Raw genomic sequence first — 19,220 nt, 5'->3', positions numbered from 1 at the left:
CTATGGCGACCGGCTCTCCAGAAGAGTAAAGTTCGATGATCATATTTTCCGGCTGGATTTTACCAATCAAAAAATATGTCCTGTTTGCTTGTCACATGTCATACCTGCTTCATTCCAAATTTCAGTCTATCCTGAAGTAACGTAACGAATCATCCCTATAAAGAATCGAAACCTAAAAGATTCCAGCTGAAGGACGATTGGATATAGAGGAGGGAATATTATTTTCACGGTTTATTCACACTTTCATTTCTTATTAATGGTAGGATGAAGCCCATTAAGTTTGTAAGATCTTTATGATACTATCTATATCGTCAATATCTTACATGTAGATGTTTTATTTCCATATTGTATTATTGGCCGGCGAATTAAATAGGCGGATGCCAAAGCAATCGATGGAAATCACGCAATTGCAATGAGGAAATAACCTTTGCACGTACTTCGCCCGCACATATTTCTAAAGACGTAAATCTACGTGCGAGCCTGAATGCAAAAAGCAAAAACTATTCGAATAAGAAAGACGCAAAACTATGAAAGCGTATACGGCTATCGTTCGCTCCAAGTCATCAGTCGTGACATAAATGCTAGAAGTTTTAAACTAAATTTCTGCTGCTAATTAATTCATTATTTCATCGCAAACATGTCATCTATTATAGTTTATATTTTACATTAATATAAAATATAATAGATAGTAAATTACGATTAAATATGCTAAAAGGATCTTGCTCAATCAAAGTCTAACAATAAGTGAATCGGAGCAAGTCAAAGTGAAATGCAGCATCCGCTCGAAGGGTATTCGCGTGCCCATTCGTCTATAGGTGCCGTGGAATGCCGTATCAATCCCCCAGCCCCGATTATTTTCGAGCTTACGAGAAAATTACACATTCCTCCCACCCCGTTGCGAAGACACGCACGCCAGGATGCTCTCTCTCTCTTTCCCTCTCATGGTCGTTGGTGGACGGCCACGATAGAGTACGTGATCACCGGCAGCCTCCATGGCAGCAGACATTGCCCAAGGGTCGGAGGTCGTCCCGCCTCGGCTTACCGGGCAAGCTGCAAGTAATTGCAGCCGACTGCAATCCCGGGAAACCGCATCCTGCTCTCTCGACTCTCGGCAGACGAAAAATTCGACGGCTCCGCGTGAATGGGCGCGATGTAGGTACATGCGCACACGATACGCCGATTGCTTCGCGGCGAGATGAGAAAGTCGGGTGGGATCCTCCGGCAGCCGCCGCTGGAAACAGGTCTAAAAGCGGATTATCGTGTTCCACGTTATGCGGATTATATAAGGCGCGCGCATTCGATTTGCGAATGTATGTTAAGAAGCGAGGCGATTATGCGAGTTACGCTCCGCTGCCATTATAAGTTGCTCAGTTGCTTTATCGTAACCATAATGCGCGGTGTTCGATCAGTACAAACTTTAAAGGTGCAAGAATTTTTTTTCATCAAAATCTCATACTTTTAATAATTTCTAAACACAATATTTATATGAAGTGAATGTATTATGTGTTGTGATATAACTATTGATGTATATTTTTTCCATTTTAATGTAGAAAGTTCAAGGGTCAATAAACGAGCAATCGAAATCGAGAGATGTTAAAATCAAAAATAAAAATAATTTAATAACTTAATAATGGTTTAACATCTCTCGATCGCTCGTTTATTAGCCCTTAAACTTTCTACATTGTTTTGAGACACACGAGTTTGAGTCTTTTACAATTTATTTTCCATTTTATACATTGCTAACTGTTATATACTTAGCTTGTTGCATTTAATAAAGTTATTACTATTATTATTACTATTATTCTCTTATCATCATCATTTTTATTATCATGGTATAACGAATATTATGTATTCAAGATCGACACCGGACTTCCTCAGTTTAAGTATACTACATTGTTAAAAAGGTAGACAATCTGGACCTTCGATACTTATCCTCTAAAAATTGATTGGATAATGAAAAATAATGTATGTAAAACCTCGTTCTCCGCACAAGAGAATCATCCGGGGATAAAGGCACCGGCCAAGATATCAGACTCACGAATATCCGTCGCTAAGTACGAGCCTATCAGCGATTCATCGTGCTCGAGAAATTGAAACACGCATAATTTCCAATAACTACCGGCGGCGCGAACTCGTCACAATGAGATGCCCGCTAAATAACGAGCTCTCGATAAACCCGTTCGATTGAGCGGCCGTTGTAATCAAGTAATAATTCGCACGATGCGAAGAATCGCTCGGAGGAACGGCGAGCCGCGCTCGCTACGAATATACGAATCCCCCCGATGCGGCTTAATCGACCCCCTAATGATATCTCCCCTCCCGCAACGGGCTCCGATATCCGGTGTATATTCTTGGCCTAAGTAATAATAATTATCGATCATTTCCGTGCCGACGGCTTCAGTCTGAGGAGGTCAGAAGTTAATACAAAACCAACGTCAATTCAACCACGCCGCGCCGCGCCGCGCCGCGCCTCCTTAATGGCGATTTCCGATAAAGCGATGAAGCGACGTGCATCGTGTCCGCATATATCATCCATTATATTGTTATCGCTGGATATCGCATGATGCATCTTTAAACCTATCTCAACAAAGTTAGTTTTTGAAGCGACGATGCATTAAAACGTAAAAATTGAAAACGTTTCGAAACACCATGTCGGATGACTCATCGAAGAAAATGTTTCCAAAATATCCTTTGAATATCGACGCACTTACTAAGCTGTTTTCGATCCTAGAGTTAGTTCCAGAGGATCTTGGATTTCACGCATCGCTTCTTTGATGTGTCAGAAAAGTCGACGACGACAATAGAAATATCTGCGAACGATGTCGCGCATTGTGGCGTTCAGGGGCTCAAACTTCAAGAATACGCCAAAATCTGATTTTAGAAACGCGTGATGACACTCGCATAATACTTTATTAACGACCGGACATCTGTCGCGTTAGTCGGCGAAAATAAGCGACATAATGCCTTTTACCAGTGGTGTCAGAATTAAAGCAAACGATGTATATCCGCAAAAATTAGAGATTTATCAAAGAAAACTCTATGTCATTTTAGAAGTATGAAAAGTAGTATTTTAACGCGATACTCTGGCTAAGATTTTATTATAAAATATAATTTAAAAATATTTTATATGTTAATATCCTCGATACAATATTCAAGAATATTGTTGCGCACAATTAAATCTTAATTGATTCAGTAAAATAATACATTTCTTACATGGACCAGGCTTTCATCGAACCGAACTTAAAGCGAAATTTGTTTTCTGCGATATACACCATCCATCATGCAGCTTATCAGAATTTAAATAAGTCGCGCGCGAGAAACTCGTATAATTTGTATTCCAATTAAGAATCATCTTATATCGTTGGCAATCTTTTAATCGTGATGATGCTTGTCGTATTCGGAAAGGCTCTTCTCGAACGAATAATAATTAAGCGGCGACGCTCAATTTCGCGAGCGGTAAATTCAACAACGCTCGCTCCGCAGCGAGCGCGAGAAAAGCAGTTATTTTTACAACCGACGACACCGATAACCGCCACGCGTTATAACGCGTGCGAAGATTGGTCAATCGCGATTGATATGCAAATCGCTCGCATCATTAGCACTCTGAATGTGTGTCGTCAAAGAGAGAGGCACCAAGGAGGTGTGACCATCACAGGAAGAAGATTTCAAAGGGTGCCATGTGCATTCAGCGACGGCGATGACGACGACGAAGAGGAGGAGGAGGCCGGCACAACCGGTGGTCATCCGTCATTAAGATGAAAAATTATGCTCTCCTACGATTGTCCCCGTCGTCCACCGTCTCTTGCATGGATCGAAACGGTTGCATCTGCGCCATGGTCAGCTGCGGGTCAGACCAATTAGACTCTCTCGTGAGAAAGTGCGCCCGGGAAGGAGTGAGCGAAATGGAACTCCCTTCAGTACGACGCGACGGATGTATAAATAACTCGTGACTGTAAATTCCAAGTACTGGGATTGGATTGGGGCCTGGCATACTTTCGCAATTTCGATTTATATGCCAATTCGAGAGACGTAGATGATGCAAGCATTATTCCTTTTTCCGTAAATGTTATTCTCTGAAGTATATTGCGTACATTGCACTCAAAGGAACAAAACAGACAGTTTCAAACGATCCTCGTTTAATCTTTGAAGCTGTCAATTCTTTCACGGTATGATGTATGAGGCTCTACTCTCACTAAAGCACTACTTTGAAAAACATCTAATTACAAAGTGTCATCTGGTGATGCGACTGGTTCCGACGTGGCCGCGTGAACGAACAAGACGTCGGGCAATTTACGTAACTTTCATCAGAACAGATAAGATGGGAGTGGCAGGAAATAATCCTCGGCGAAGTTACCATCGCGAGAGCCGGCCATTATCGCGAGCGCTCCGAGTGCTCGTTCTAGATCGCGCGATTCCAGCCGGCTAGAGCGTAATTATCGCTCCGCTCGTGCACGGTATGCCACCGCACGGCTCTTCATCCCGGATCCAGCGAGATAGCCGGCGCGCAGCGGGAATAATGAACGCACTTCTGGTATTTAGCGTGAGGGATGGCGCACGTCAGCTTGATAAATAAACTCGGTTTTCAACCGTATTTTATCGCGCGGCGAAGGCGGAGGGCGTTTCGCGGAGGCGCACAGATGGCCGCGACTACGCGCGTTATTCGTGCCGTACCGGCACCTGAGCGAAAGCTCCCGCGGGAATAATTAGAAACATTCGTTTCCACGATGCGAAAAACGTAGGTAGTTTCCGTCCGCGCCACTGGCGAAAAAGAACGGGCATAATCCGGTGACCTAATGTTCAAGTGGAGAAACTCTCAGAACTCGGTATTAACCCTTGGCATCGCGCGATACTTACGATCAATACGGAATATATTATATCTGAAGGCACTCTTGAAAATATTATTATATAATTACTAAGATAACATTATATTATTATTTGATTATTGTATTATTATTAAAAAGTAAACAAAGTCTTTTGGTTAGGTAATCATTGAGACGCATGACATATGTAAGAGGATTCTTCGGAAACCCCCGTAAAGTCAAAATGTTTCCTACCCGACTACTTGATTATGCTAATCCCGCGTGTTTTAAGCTCTATGGCCAAACGGTCGACCTACTTCGTGACGGACCGCCGCGGCTGCTTTCCCCACGGGTATCCTGACAGGATAATGGAGCATCCTGCGAGTATCGGATTACGTCGAAAGAAATTACGGAAAACAAATCGATACGAGCTGGCAGACGTTCTTTCATCGCAGCTCGCAGTTGTGGAAATAAATTGCCGCAACGTGACGTATCCTTTGCTATTTTATGATGTTATTACTGCCTTCGTATCAAGATATCGCATTTATGTCGCGCTTGGAAAACTCTGCGAACTTTTCTCACCGACCAGCAGCAAGCCGCCGCAAATAAGACGCGCGTAAAAATCACTACGAATTTCATTGCGGGCAGGGATCGTGAAAGGAAGTATAAAAAAAAAAGGGAAGAGTCTCGTCCGAACAAATCAGATCAAAAAAGCGGCCATCCGGGAGAAAGCCGAACAATGGGCAAAAGCCATTGAACTACTCGGTTGAATAGACGCTTACGGAATAGATCAATAAACCACTCGATATCTCTTAGCGCTCCTAGATGCGAGATCGGCCGAAGGAGAAAAAAAATTTAGCAGAGTTGACCGGATGTGAATAATCCTCGACGAGTCCGCAATACGAAGATGTGAGGGAAAGACGAGCTCCGCTAGAACGTCACTGAAAAAAACGGATGACACACATTTGCAGGATCATATAGGGGAGAGAAAGAGAGAATATGTTATACACCGTTCTCGAGACTTGGAGAACGTCTAATCCTGTTTTGAAAACTCGGTCTCGCATGACCGTGACAAACTCGACACCTTAAGATAGTTTATGACGATCCCTTGATCTCCTCGGCCTGCGCACCGCTATTATCTTACAGCCTGTACGGATCTTACCACCGCCAAAAACGAGGAACGATCCTTTATCGCGTCTCGGAAAGTCTCCCTCCATCAATATTAATATCTCCTCTCTTTTTCGACCATTAATTGGGTCGCTATCTGTTGAAGGTAATCAAGCTCGTCGAGCTGGGTTGTTGAGTAAATATCCACGGTGTTTTGCGCTTTTTGCCGAACACTGTATATAAATCCCGCAAGATTTAAGAATACTTGTTTCCCACGTTCTTAAATTCGGAATGTTTTTAATAGCCCTTTAAAAGCACTATATAATGTAGGATATATTTCTTGTGAATTTTAATGTTCTTAAATAAATAAAGATAATCCATGGGATAAATGCAAAAGATAAAGAACGAAATAAGAATTTGACTGACGGTGCTACATTATCATATGTGAACGAAACGATGGATGGCAACCACTGGCCCGTTCTCGAAAGGCGGGCATTGTGTCGAGCATCGTATTTGTAAATTTTGGCCGCGCGGTTATATCCCTCGATTTGCAAGGCGCCGTGGAGAAAATTGAATCCGGCTTGAAAGGAGAAACAAACGAGTGGAAGAGCCGGGCAGTTGATTTAATATGGCCGTCCGTCAAGGCGCGTACGCGTCACGCTCGATTCACGTGTAAGAGACGGACGCTTTCTTCCCTCTCCGAAATCTGTCTAGTCGCGTGGCACGACGCGGGCGTTACCCGCCGTGCCTTTCAAAGATCCTATCGCTGTTCGCTGACGTTCCTTCGCTCGGTTTGCTAAGCTGAACTAACCACCTCGACGGAAAAGAAATTTCGCGAGGCCGACTACGTCGGTTGAATGAGAATTGGATTAATTACGGCATGACCGCAATGCGAAATATATTCCCCACTGGAGACCACCTCTCATAAAATTGCCGTATAACCTTGGAAAATTATTTTTATGGAACGGACACGCGCGGAGATAAAACTTTAGCATATTATTGCGCACAGATATTGCTGCAAATACTAAAAAAATTATATATGCGATACGTAATTCAAGCTTCCGTTGTACCGCGATTCGCGAAGTCGTTTGTATGCCTACGAAAACAAATAAATCGCCAAATTCATTAGTGAAATCTTTAAAAGTCCATTCGTCCAGTACCCATGTCAAGGCAGATCCCGCTATTCCGACAAGACGCGGTGTCGTGTTCGCGCGGATGATCTCATGCCGTGGTTCCCGGTTTCTCGTAACCGGACGACACGTGGTGCGCCTTGACGCACACACACGTTAGAACGCATCTGCATGCTTCATTGAACATTCCGCGCACGGAAACATTGTTGAAGCAAACGGCTCCACGCTAGACCGCATAACGCCGACGCCCGTCGATATTTATGGACGCAATTCGGAAAGCGACCGCACAATCGAGCACGCCCGTCGATTCCTTGCGTTCACCTCCATCGAACACACGCGCGTATTACTCCAAGTTATCGGCACGTGCTTTAATTAAATTTATCGGTTTCGCGAAACCATGCGCGCACGGGCGTGGGATATACGGCTCGCTGTAAATCTCGATGTTTGCGAACGTTGTGGCCCCAACAATGTATACGGTTTTAGTTGGGCCTTATAGCGCATTGTTTGCAAATAAAACCCGAATGGGAATTAAACTTGCCGACAGGTCTGTGTAAATTCGTATCGGGTTGCATCTGCCCGTAAAGTTGAATAACTGCCCCTTTAAATCCCGATGGAGTCTAATACATTTCGATTAATGCAAACGGTTAAATATACAGGAAAGGAAAGGATAACAAGGGTAACACTTTACAGATTTAATAAATAAATTCAATCTATCGGTTACATTTTTCCTTCTCAAGAATTTTCTCCTAGCTCATATGAATATTCAGCTGACAGAGCTGTCGCTGGCTTGGTCGCGGTCGACCAAGAGCCTCTTCATAGATTTATCGCTGGAAAGAGAGACTCACGGAGCATTTTCGTGATCTCGTCGTCGGTCCCTTTGATGCGTGGGCGTGGGCCGCGCAAATCGAATCGCCCGGAGTCTCATCACGTTCCCCGTTGTAATCATGGCTATCCCGCGCCCTGATCCGGGGCTGATTATAATTTATGTTTCGTATTCAGCCGCGTTGCATACACCGCTTCCGCCGTTCACGGATCCGCTTCTGCCGGCTTATTCCATGCCGTCGGTGGCTAGATTACGTGGTAACATACTGCCGCTGCAATTTCAGCCTCCGTCAAAGATAGAGACTCGTCACGAGGGAAACGATGAATCGCGAAACGTTCGCGAGAAAGAGGAACGGCTATATTTCCATCGTCGTCCGCCATCGTTTTTATACACGCAGCCGTTATTGTTACATCTGATTGAAGTTTTTGTGCGGTATCTCTCGCTAAAGATATTTCATCCCTAATAAAATCTGTCGCCCGAGAGTAGCGAGACTCGTCGGCGAAAGTCGAAGTACAAACGGACTTAATTTCCCAGCGCTACCGGCTCGCAATCACCGTCGCTCTTTGCAACCGCGCGACTCTGATTATAATTTATTCGTTTCCTATCCGAGTCGCGCTCGGTTGTCAGCGCAATCATGCTCGTCCCTCCAGGCGTATATGCCAGATTACATGCCGATATATAGCGACCCATAATTTTTGTCAGTAACCAAATGCAATAAGTTAGTCGAGACAGCGACGCTTACAATTCCGAAATGCGAAATAAATCTGTGCTACCGCTTACCTTTAACGGAACATTTAAGCGACAATCGTTCCCAAAAATCAGATCAGATCGGTTCGCCAGTCCGCCCCTTTTCGTCGACGAGCACACGCGGGCGCGCGCTCGTACGTGAACATCTCGTCGACACGCCGCGGGCATGTTTTCTCAGCTGGTGCCCCTAACCCTCGGCGGTTCTCCCCTCTCGTTGTCCCCCGCCACCCCCACAAGCAAATCCTGGAAGATCCTTTCAGGACACGGTCGGCTACCCACAAAGGATCCGGCCTTTCATACGCACGTTATTATACTCTTTACACAATATCGTTCCAGCTCGCCCCCACCATCGCCGAGGAAGAAATACGCGTTGCCCATACACCTCGGTACTGTATACCCTACGCCCACGTATTGTAGCCGGAACCATAGGGCAAGAGACGTCGGCGGAGCCGACGAAAGCCTCGAGACTTTCTCGTTTAATTTGTTGTTGTAGCTGCTTGAGACGTGGATCGAGCCATTCGTCCGTCCGCAAGATCCCTCAAACATTCATTATATTTTTTCTTCTTCTTCGTAACGCGTACGACCGCGACTCGCGGTGTGGTGGGGTTACGGCCCGTCTCGCTCGCAAGAAAGGTCTATATTTGTTCCGTATCTCACGAGCGGTCTCTATTAATCGAGAGATCGCGGAGCAGGTGGAACCGGCGTGCGATCCGCGCGATAGAAGAACAGCCGAGTATCCTTCGGGATCCCTTTCTCTTTCCCTTTTCGCGCTTTTAGATTATATCATCTTTTATTTTACAATGTTTATACGATGTATAACTAATAACAGATTTGCAAAACACAGTTACGATCATTGATCGATGCATCGCGCATAAATGGCATGCGGATATATCGATCGATCATCTATTCACGCTGATCATATAGTAATAAGATTTATGACGATAGCGAGGGCTCATTAAACCATCGATTCAGCTCACCCGCTGATGATCGTATCGCGGATGCAGCCTGATGCGATTAGGATGCGGCATTATCGCGGTCCATTAGCGATTGTTTGCGAAGAAAACGAACGAGTCAATTGCCATCGTTCGGTGAATCGTAAAAGCCGGCGTATGTTGCGCCGATGGTCTTGAAAATTTATTGGAGCATCACTCGTTCAGGAGGATTTTTTCTGTCTGATTTGGCGCGTTTGCCCGTCCGCTGAAGATGCACTTTTAGGTTTCCTTTTAGGTTGAATAGTTCCTGACAATATAATTCAAGCGGCTTGTTCATATATTTATTTTTATTATACAAGACCATTATTATTTTTTTGGACAAAACAAGGATCGATGCTGCCAAGTATGCAATTATACAAATGATAACTTGTTTCGTAAAACGTACGGATCAAAATCGCCCGAGTCGATCCGTAAATGTACTCAGGAATGTTCGTCGCGCTACTCTAGACGGGAACACCGGTCCCATACATTCTAACAGCAGTAGGTTTCTCTCTTTTATAGCCCTGTGAAATTCTTCTTCGGATATTACACCGTCGCGATCGACGTCGAGCTTTTTCAACAGTGAATCAATCAAATCCTATGACGCCATAAATGCTTACTATTATTTTATGTAAATTTTATGTGTTTACAGCTCTAGACTTTATCTGTTGTTAATTAATTAACCTTTACAGCATCATCGGGATCTTCGTCTGTTTGCAGTTTGATCAAGCAACCTCGCATTGACGGAAATATTTGTTCTTTCTTCAATTTGTTAGTATGCATAAAATCGTATATCTGCATTTCATAAATATTAATATTCTTAATTAAAGCTTAACCCTTTTCTAATTTTTCAAAGATATTAAAGTAATTTTAAGTTTGTAAAAAATTGGGATGTAAAATCAATTCTTAAATAATTAGAATACTATAGAAGATTACAGTAAAAGCGAAATGTATCCTTTCGTTCAGATTGCCGCGAAGAATTGTGGAGAGCCCTTCAATCCATTGTTCTAAATGAATCTATATCCACATTATTATAATTTTAATTACCATAGAAATATAAATTAAGTATACCTTACGTTAATTTCTCATACTTGCAGAACGTTTTTCTTGTCAAACGCAGAGAATATTCTATCGATATATAGATGCCGAATATTTTCAGTAAAATCCAAACCAGAATGTAAAACATCTCTAAACACCAATCTTGTCATAGGACCCAAAGTTTGTGTTATTTTTCTATGTATAACAGCTAACGCTACGGTAAAATTAATCAGCGGTAAAATTTATCGAACATATACAGAAATTATATTAAATTAAAGAATACATTAATACGTATAATGATATATTTATTTTATTCTACTAAATAACCTTCGACTTCCCTCACATTGAAGTGAGTCTTTCGCGCTAGTTTCTTGAATAAAGCATTATTTTTTCTTCTGAAAACAATCTCCGACAAAGGTTTATTTAACAAATCAACGGGCAATTCGGCCGGCATTTTACTCTTGTAAATTTAAATCTACACTTATAAATTTGTCTAACGAATTTTGATGACCAGAAATGTCAATATAGCTGAAAAAGAAGACTATCAATTCTGCAATACATTCTTAATAATTTATTATAGAATATCTTGAACACTTATACATATATTCTGTTATGTTAACATTTCGATTTTACATTTATTTCGCGATTATTATTTAATAAATTGCTTTTCTAATAATTGCATTTATACATTTAAATGACAAGTATGTCACGATCTGACTCAAATTACTAAAGTTGTACCCTGTAGCCAACAGGCCCATTAGCTCAGTTGGTTAGAGCGTCGTGCTAATAACGCGAAGGTCGCGGGTTCGATCCCCTCATGGGCCATGTTATTTTTTTTCCAAAATTTTCTGTAATTCTAGCACCTTTTTGATAACAGCTATCTTCAATGCACAAATAATTTAATATTTTCACGACTAACTGATATAAATACTTATTTCGACACTTATGCGTTCGAAAGAGTACAAAGATTATCATGAAATTGATTAACAACGTTCAAAATAGAAATAAAGATTATTTAAACAAAGATTATCAACAAATATTTTTTAATGACGATGTGTGTCGTGTTATCACAAGATATCACAACAATTTTGCAATTTTTCATTCTCATGTAATAAAATTTAACTTCTTGAATTATTTTCATCAGTTTCGTAACAGCTTCGTAGAATTAATCGGACAACCGCGTCAGTTTTTCGTGTTTTAAAATCCATGGATACCTTAGACTTCAGACGGATTTCGTTGCATTCGAGATGCATGTAACGCACAAAGACTTATCGTAAAAAGATACGCATGGCATGTACAGAGTACAGGGGAACGCGTAATCTCACACGGAAAGCTGCCACGAAATATCCGGCAATATAAAGGCAATAAAACAGTATAGCTGGTTCTCACGTGGCCGTGAGAAGAAGGAAAAAAAAGCTCTAAGACTGCCTGTCCAAGAAACGTGAGCGAGACAGCGAACGAATTTCGGTGTGATAACCGATGAGTCGTGAACGCTCAGCACGAATTCGTTTCACGGAAGCCGTCCGACCGGCATAAAAGGCGACAATAAAACCCAGCCTAAGTATATCTAATGACATCATTTGGTTGGCAAACGTAATAAACGGGCACAAAGCCGCGGGGATTCGTCGAGAATGTAAAAACGCGGGAACGGCTTAAGACGGCCGAGAAAGAGTGAATCTGTATGTGCTAGCTGTATATGTTTTGCGGGCCGCGCGAGAGGACATGGTAAGGCCGATGGGCGAGAGGAAGAGGGAGGAAGATGTCTGGAATTTCGTGTGCGGGACCAAAGTCCCTGGCGAACAAAAAAAAAGAAGCAAGGGAATACCCACCTCCAATCCTTTCTGCTGCCACACGTGAACGCTCGCGTCGTTTTAAGAGAAATACGAGAGACAGAAAGAGAGAGACTCGGCCCCGATGGCCCCGCTTCAGGGCGCATTGTTTGACCGTCCGGGAGCAAAGCCTATCGGCAAACGGAATACGCGGCTAATCCTCTCGAGATCATCAAACCTTAGTTCGTAAATAATGGCCTGAGATCTTTACGCGAGGTCGCGTAATACGGTGTATTTTCTTAATCTTTCCAAGTAGGAGATAAGAATGGAGAGAAACCCGTGGTCTTGTTGCGTGGGACTTTTCGTCTCAAATAAGAAAGTAGATAATATTTTACATCTCACGAGCGCGGCTTAAAGATGTTTTCAGTCGGACGGCGATGGCGAGACATACAGATTTTTGTTTCGGAAACATCCATGATAATTTTGAGAAGCCCCCTCGAACCCACGTCACTCTGCTAAATCTAATCGAGTCCGACGCATCCACGCATCCTCCAGTCCGAAGCCACGGAATGCCGGCTCGCCCGCCGAATCCATCCTGCTTCGTTGGGAAAAAAATCGTCCCGATACACTTTCGCATATTCATTTTAGGTAACAATGAACCCGAGATATATCACCAACGCGAACGTCATCGCGCATCGGCAAGAACGCCCTTTTTTATCCCCGATCCCTATAATTACGAGCTCATTAGTCCCCGCCGGCGGATAATTTACGAGCTGGACGTTGCTCGCGCGGCCAATCGCCGAGGGACCACATTGTTTCGCTTAAGTAGGCAACGAGCCCGCGAGAACGGCGAAGGATCGCTTTCGCGAAGGGCGCTGTAATATCCCCGGCCGATGGAAAGAACACGAAGGGCGAGGAGAGGCGCCCCGTGTTCCTACAGCGTATAGTCGAGCCTGGAACGACTGTAATCTTGGGCTATCTAACGTTGTAAATGTAGCGAGGTGATGATTTGCGACCTCCCTGCAGCTCCGTGGGGAGGAACGGTGTGTGGGGATACTCGGACCTTTAGATTCAATTTCGCGGGGCGTCAGCCGCTGACGCGACGTCCGCCCACCTTCCGCGAGACGTTGATGTACGACACGGTAGACCGCAGTAGACTCCGGATCCCCTCTGGAAATTTTCAAACGCCGAATCGACCATGGTGTAGAATAGAATAATTCTGACCCATAAATTCGATGGGCTTTGTAAGAATTGATTTTACATAGAATTAATTTCACATTTTCGAAAAAATATTAATTTCTAATGGATTAGAGGATATTTGAGGATTATAATGGATTATGTAAATTAGCTTAAACCGAAAAATAATTTCCGCGCTGTCTCTTCTTATTTATTTCTTATATCTCTCTTTCCGCATACATTTAGAGTAAAATCTATATATCATTGCCGCGTATTTTAAAAAAAAGCAAAAAAGAAGAAAAGAATAAATGTGTCTGACAAATATGATATATCTGTGTGATACCATCATTTAAAGATTAGCTAACCACCGTGGGAATCGAGCGAATTCGTTTGGTGTCCAATGTGCTTGAAAATATCCGCATGAGAATCACCGTCTATATCGGCGCACCGATGCCAGGCGATGCGGACGCGTCGATTTCGCTTGGTATGCCAGGAACGCGAGGTAGAGATGCAACGATCCTCTCGCGGAGCTCGATCATCGAGAGGAAAGGCTATTCGAGTTAGCCGAGCGTTACGCAAGAGTCAGACACGGCAAGAGGCATGCTATCACTCAACGCACATACATACACGCGTCAACACGCGCTAATATACACGTGCAGGTAGAACACGATATTAAAGTCACTTCGGACTGAGAGACGCGTGACTTAATCTACGAGGTTTCTCTCTCCTTTATTATTTTCAAGCTTCAATGATGTTGAAGATAATGCTCGATAGAAATTCAGAAAAATAATTTAAATATTTATTTATATTAATCTATTTAAGTAGCCGAATAAAATTACGTATCTAAATGTGCTGTCGCGATATCGTTCATTATTATTAGACCGAATTCGCGCGAACTTCTTAACACACGCTCAATTTTCGCGCTCGTCGCTTCGAGTGGCGATATTCATAGCTCGGCGCGCGCGAACGAGCTCTCTCCTCTACGTCATTTACAAACGGCAAGCGGTCCATCATAAATTTAGCGCGCTATCGCCGGCTGCGATCGTATTTATCTAACAAATAATTATTCCTGATTATCTCGCGGGTGATGCATGCCTCGGCAAACAGAGATCAAAGATATGGCGCCCGACATCCCGTGGGCCTTTGTTTAACGCTTAACCAGCCGAAAGGTACCGGTCAACAATTTCGTTTTATTTACGACGCAGTGGTGGCGGAGCTGGTCCGAAGCTTAGTTCGAGAACGGAAAGAGCGTGGGTGCGAGGGTTGAGGGCCTATTACCACGGTTGCCTTGGGGATAGCCCCTATCCCAATGTCTGCTACAATCAAATTTTAGAGTTATTGCCACGTGACTCCATGTGGGCCAGCTCGGGGCAGCCTGGACCATGGAGAAGCCTCGAGAAACGTTAGGCTATTTTAGAATATTTTGTGTCACGGATTATTTCCATATTAGTTTCGATGACAGCATAGAATAATGGAACTTCAGGAAGGGCATATAGGATTGCGCGGCATGAAACGCAGGACTATTAAATGACGGTTGAAATAATATAATTATATTGCACGTTACATTCGAAAAATAAGGAGATTACATAACTTCTCTAAAATTACTCTTTTTTGATATTAATTATATATCATTCGTAACATTCAAATCTACTTTTCTCACGCAAGTCTTTTATGCCTCACCATCATTTAAAACGTCTTTCTATTGAGCTCGCTCGGGGCTATAATTATGGGCAGAACCGGCCGCGATGCGACGGAATCCCATGGTGGTAGCCCCTGCGGACTACTGCTAGATGCGAGAAGAAAATGAACCGGGCTACCCATAATAAAATTTTACGTGAACGATCACAAGCGCAGTCCGAGAAAAATATATGCTGGTTTACCGACAACGGGTGGGACTTGATGTCTCCGTGGACAGAGAGAATCGTTATGTAACAACATCGAAGTGAGTTGTACGACAAATGTCGAAGGAAGACTCGAACTAAGTGAACCGTGAATCGATGGGATCAACGGGCAGAGGGGACCGTGGGGATTTCTTTTCCTACGCTGTATTCCGCTATTGTCGATGGAACACCTTGGACGTCATGCCGCGGCTTTGTGCAACTGTGAGACTCACGAGCAGCGATGGACCAAACACCCGAGCTTTTCGGAAAATTGAATACGTGGGTGGCGGAGTCACTCCCTTGGCTGATGCCTGAAATCCATCCTAATCAAGGAGCGGAATCCGAGAACGTGACCGAACAGATTTGTGTAAGATGATGATTGGGCAAGAACACATTTATATTCACACGCGCCGCCAAATATTGATAGATGTAAATATGCTAGAAGTTGGGAAAGCTGAGAAGATAGACACGCATAATGTAAATAATCCATTTGGGCGAAGTAATAAATGAGAATAAAGAAATATTCCGACAAATAAGTAATACGTATGTATAAAAGAAATAATTACATAAAATTTCAAGAGAACTACTTTGAGATAAGATAGTTTTTTTTTTAGAAATTGGCAACATTTCATGCAAACAGAGAGCTAGACATGTTTTCTGAGCTCTCTAATGTCTTTGAGATAAAAATAAGACCGACTATGTACCTTGGCCGAGACACGGATGAATGTCGAACGATTTCCGGTTTGTATTTTTACCCGCTGAGTGCATTTGTACAACCCTTTTTATAAATGAGCGGGAGATACCAACAAATGAGGTGTTAGATACCGGTTATCCACATCTCAGGGAACGACTGTTCGTTCCGTTCCAGCATATGGGGACGCTCGTTCATATCACCCCCTATCGATGTAGCATAGCTGAAAAATCACTTTATCACCCCACGCTTGGGCTCGACTAACGCAGACGTGTTTCTTTAATGGTGGTAGGCGTCGACGTGTGGCGTGTCTAGTTGCGAAGAAGCCCGTCAGTGAGCACGAGGGGGGAGCTGAGGATCGAATGGATAAATCGCTTAAGTCAGCGAGAAAAATGAGAAAATTATTTTAGACCTTTTAAACACGCATTCGTGTTTGCCTTTGCGTTAACTATCCTGTTACCACTCTGTTCTCCCTGCTGGTTATTTAGGTATATATTAAGATTGAGGCCCAAAAAGAAAAAATTTTATTTTCTCTATTTCTCGATATACTGACTGTACCTTTAAAATGTGCCTATTTCGATTATATATGTGTATATTCTACGTTAAAAAAAAATAATAAAATAATAAAATGGATATAAGGAAATTTTGGCGCTTTTCCTGCACGAGATCTCTTTGATAAATCCCACGAGACTAGATAGCAGATGTCCTTCCTTAAAGGAAATATTTAGCATACGAATGAAAGGAACACGTTTCTAATTTTCAGTCTGGCCTACACCCAATCCGTGTATCCGAATGCCACAATGACGCTCTATTTCCTTGACGCGTATACAATCGCGTCACAGTAATCCTGTTAGCAGACGCTTCGCTGGTCAGAAGACATCCTGCTGAGAGGGTAAAGAGAGGGTGTTTTCTCAGTCGTATCCAATCGATATCACAATCTACATTGCCCGTCTCCGATTTTTCGCAAAATAAATTTTATCTCCCTTCGAATCTAGGTCCGACGTTGAAAATTGCAAATTTTAAAAGCGGATTTCTATAAATCAAATTATTTGAGAAGCGAATTATATTTCAATTACAGACATATGATCGTTTCGTTCCCCGTGATCTGATGTATTAGCAAATATTTCATGGATTTTTCTTCAAGATGTCTTTCAGCGTGCACTCAATCATGAGATTACCGTTACGCTTTCGGTATAATTCTCATATTGTGAACGCGTAAAGAACGCATTTGGCAGACGTCTGGCGAGGAGCTTTACTTGTTGGATGGATTCCGCGTCGCGCATAATCCTTCCGTAGTAAATTACACTTTAGAGAAGACTTTCGCGGAAATCGGCCCGGAGTCGCATTAAATCCCGTATGTCCCGTATTATGGAATTTGCCTGTAAACAAGATTTAGGGATTTGTCCCATGGTCAGAAAAATATGGTAAGCCTTTCGTTTCTGGCGTTTTCTCTTCTCCCTCGATCTCCTTGCGTTGCCCTGCCGCCTCGTCGCCGTGTTTATGAAACGTAAAACCGTGAAAAAGCTTTCAAAGAGGATTTTCAACTTAACCGCGAAGATCATCGCGAGCGAAAGGTGAATCGAAGGGGGTACGAGGACAGTGAAGGGGGGCTACAGAATTCACCCTGCGACTCATCTGCCTGACGGCATATAATGTCCCGGAACATAATATTTTTAATCCACTTTTTTATCGAATATATCAAGCACATTCAAGCCAATTCAGGAAATTCAATATACGATCGACGGTGTCGTGTTCCGACCGCATTCGTATTATTTTCGCCGCGCGAGAAAGGATTATCGTGAATGGCGGAATCTTTTAATCCCATCGGCAGCAGCCTGCACACGTAACTGGATAGGCTCGATAGATTGAGGTTTATCGATCTTAAATTACCGATACACCGTCGAAACTGGGTCGCGCGCTCGCACCGTACGCGACGCGTTGCGTGGATCTTCTTTTGCTGCGCGCGAGTGTTCCGGGAGGAACCCGAGAGCGGCCTTATTGAGGATTATCATCGGTGAACGTCGATAAGTGTCGAAGGAAGGCCGGTTGCAAAGAATCCTTTTTAAGGCCGACGAGCCTATCGCGGAACGGAGTTCTCTGGATTAAGTTTTTGCATCTTAAACTGCAATTGATGTAATTCTCTGGTCGGATGCACGTAACTTCGGCTATTTCGCATTTTACGAAGTAACATTTCGTAGAAACGCAAAAGCGAAAGAGAAATGCGGAAGGGTTCATGTAACGAGTAATCATAACACGGGTTAATTCGTCGTAATGACTTTCATCCGAAGTTGACCTTCGGGATCCGATAATTTGTATAATTGCGTCTTTGGGTCGAAACTTTCAAATTAATGGTTATTTCGCGATGGTTACCTGCCAAGGATAAATCGATGCCCGGATCGCCAACCTTCGCCACCGAGACTATTTATCAAGCGAATACGTGTGTGCGACCGAGTCCTTAATTAAACCTATGCATATGGAATAATTAGAAATACCTCCGCGCCTGTTCTTGCCCATGCTAGGCAAACAATTTGTCTTGAGTCGGTGTTAACGAGCGTCGACGAATTAAATATCGCAGAAATTTATTTGCATACTTAATCACTGTGACGCTATTGAAGCTCATCTCAGCACTCTGTATATACGTTATTAAAACGATCATAATTACATATTTCGATAATGTTACATCTAAATAACTAAATAATTCTGCTTATTTTATCTTTACGCCTAAATGAAACATATTTTCTTCTTCAAGATATTATGTAAATTGCTTTTCCACTAAAACGATTTTACCGGACGAAATATATGCTTATTTATGCACAATGAACTTATTACGTTTCTCAAAAGGCCAGAGAAATCTAGCAGAGAAATTTGTACCCGGGCCACAAGTGTTAAATTAGTGGGACGTTATCGAGCAATCGTTTAATTGACGGCTGAAACAAGTGTTAATTTGATGGTGCTAAGCAGATGGTCGATACGCATCTTTAATTTCGTCCCTATCCGTTGGTAATTGCTTCGACGAGATAAGCTCCGGTACTCGCAGCTCGTGTATCTTCGGCTCTCTGTTTGCTTTGTTAACATGGTGTTGGTCGATA

At 43.0% G+C, this 19,220-nt stretch overlaps 1 protein-coding gene and 1 non-coding gene across 2 annotated transcripts; one reads left to right on the top strand and one right to left on the bottom strand.

Annotated features, from left to right (window-relative positions):
• Positions 1-9,986: 9,986 nt before the first annotated feature.
• LOC139813116 (calaxin) lies at positions 9,987-11,069 on the bottom strand. The gene is made up of 5 exons (XM_071778446.1): positions 10,943-11,069; positions 10,669-10,829; positions 10,514-10,594; positions 10,262-10,372; positions 9,987-10,175 (listed from the first exon to the last, which is right to left on the bottom strand). The coding sequence occupies exons 1-5, from the start codon at positions 11,067-11,069 to the stop codon at positions 9,987-9,989; spliced, it is 669 nt and encodes a 222-aa protein (XP_071634547.1).
• A 297-nt stretch (positions 11,070-11,366) lies between these two features.
• On the top strand, positions 11,367-11,440 carry Trnai-aau (transfer RNA isoleucine (anticodon AAU)). The gene has a single exon. It is a non-coding gene; the product is annotated as a tRNA-Ile (tRNA).
• Positions 11,441-19,220: the final 7,780 nt, after the last annotated feature.

The sequence above is a fragment of the Temnothorax longispinosus genome, chromosome 5, assembly GCF_030848805.1.
Source record: "Temnothorax longispinosus isolate EJ_2023e chromosome 5, Tlon_JGU_v1, whole genome shotgun sequence".
In the NCBI taxonomy this organism is placed as follows: Eukaryota; Metazoa; Arthropoda; class Insecta; order Hymenoptera; family Formicidae; genus Temnothorax; species Temnothorax longispinosus.
This window is presented reverse-complemented; position numbering and strand designations above follow the sequence as displayed.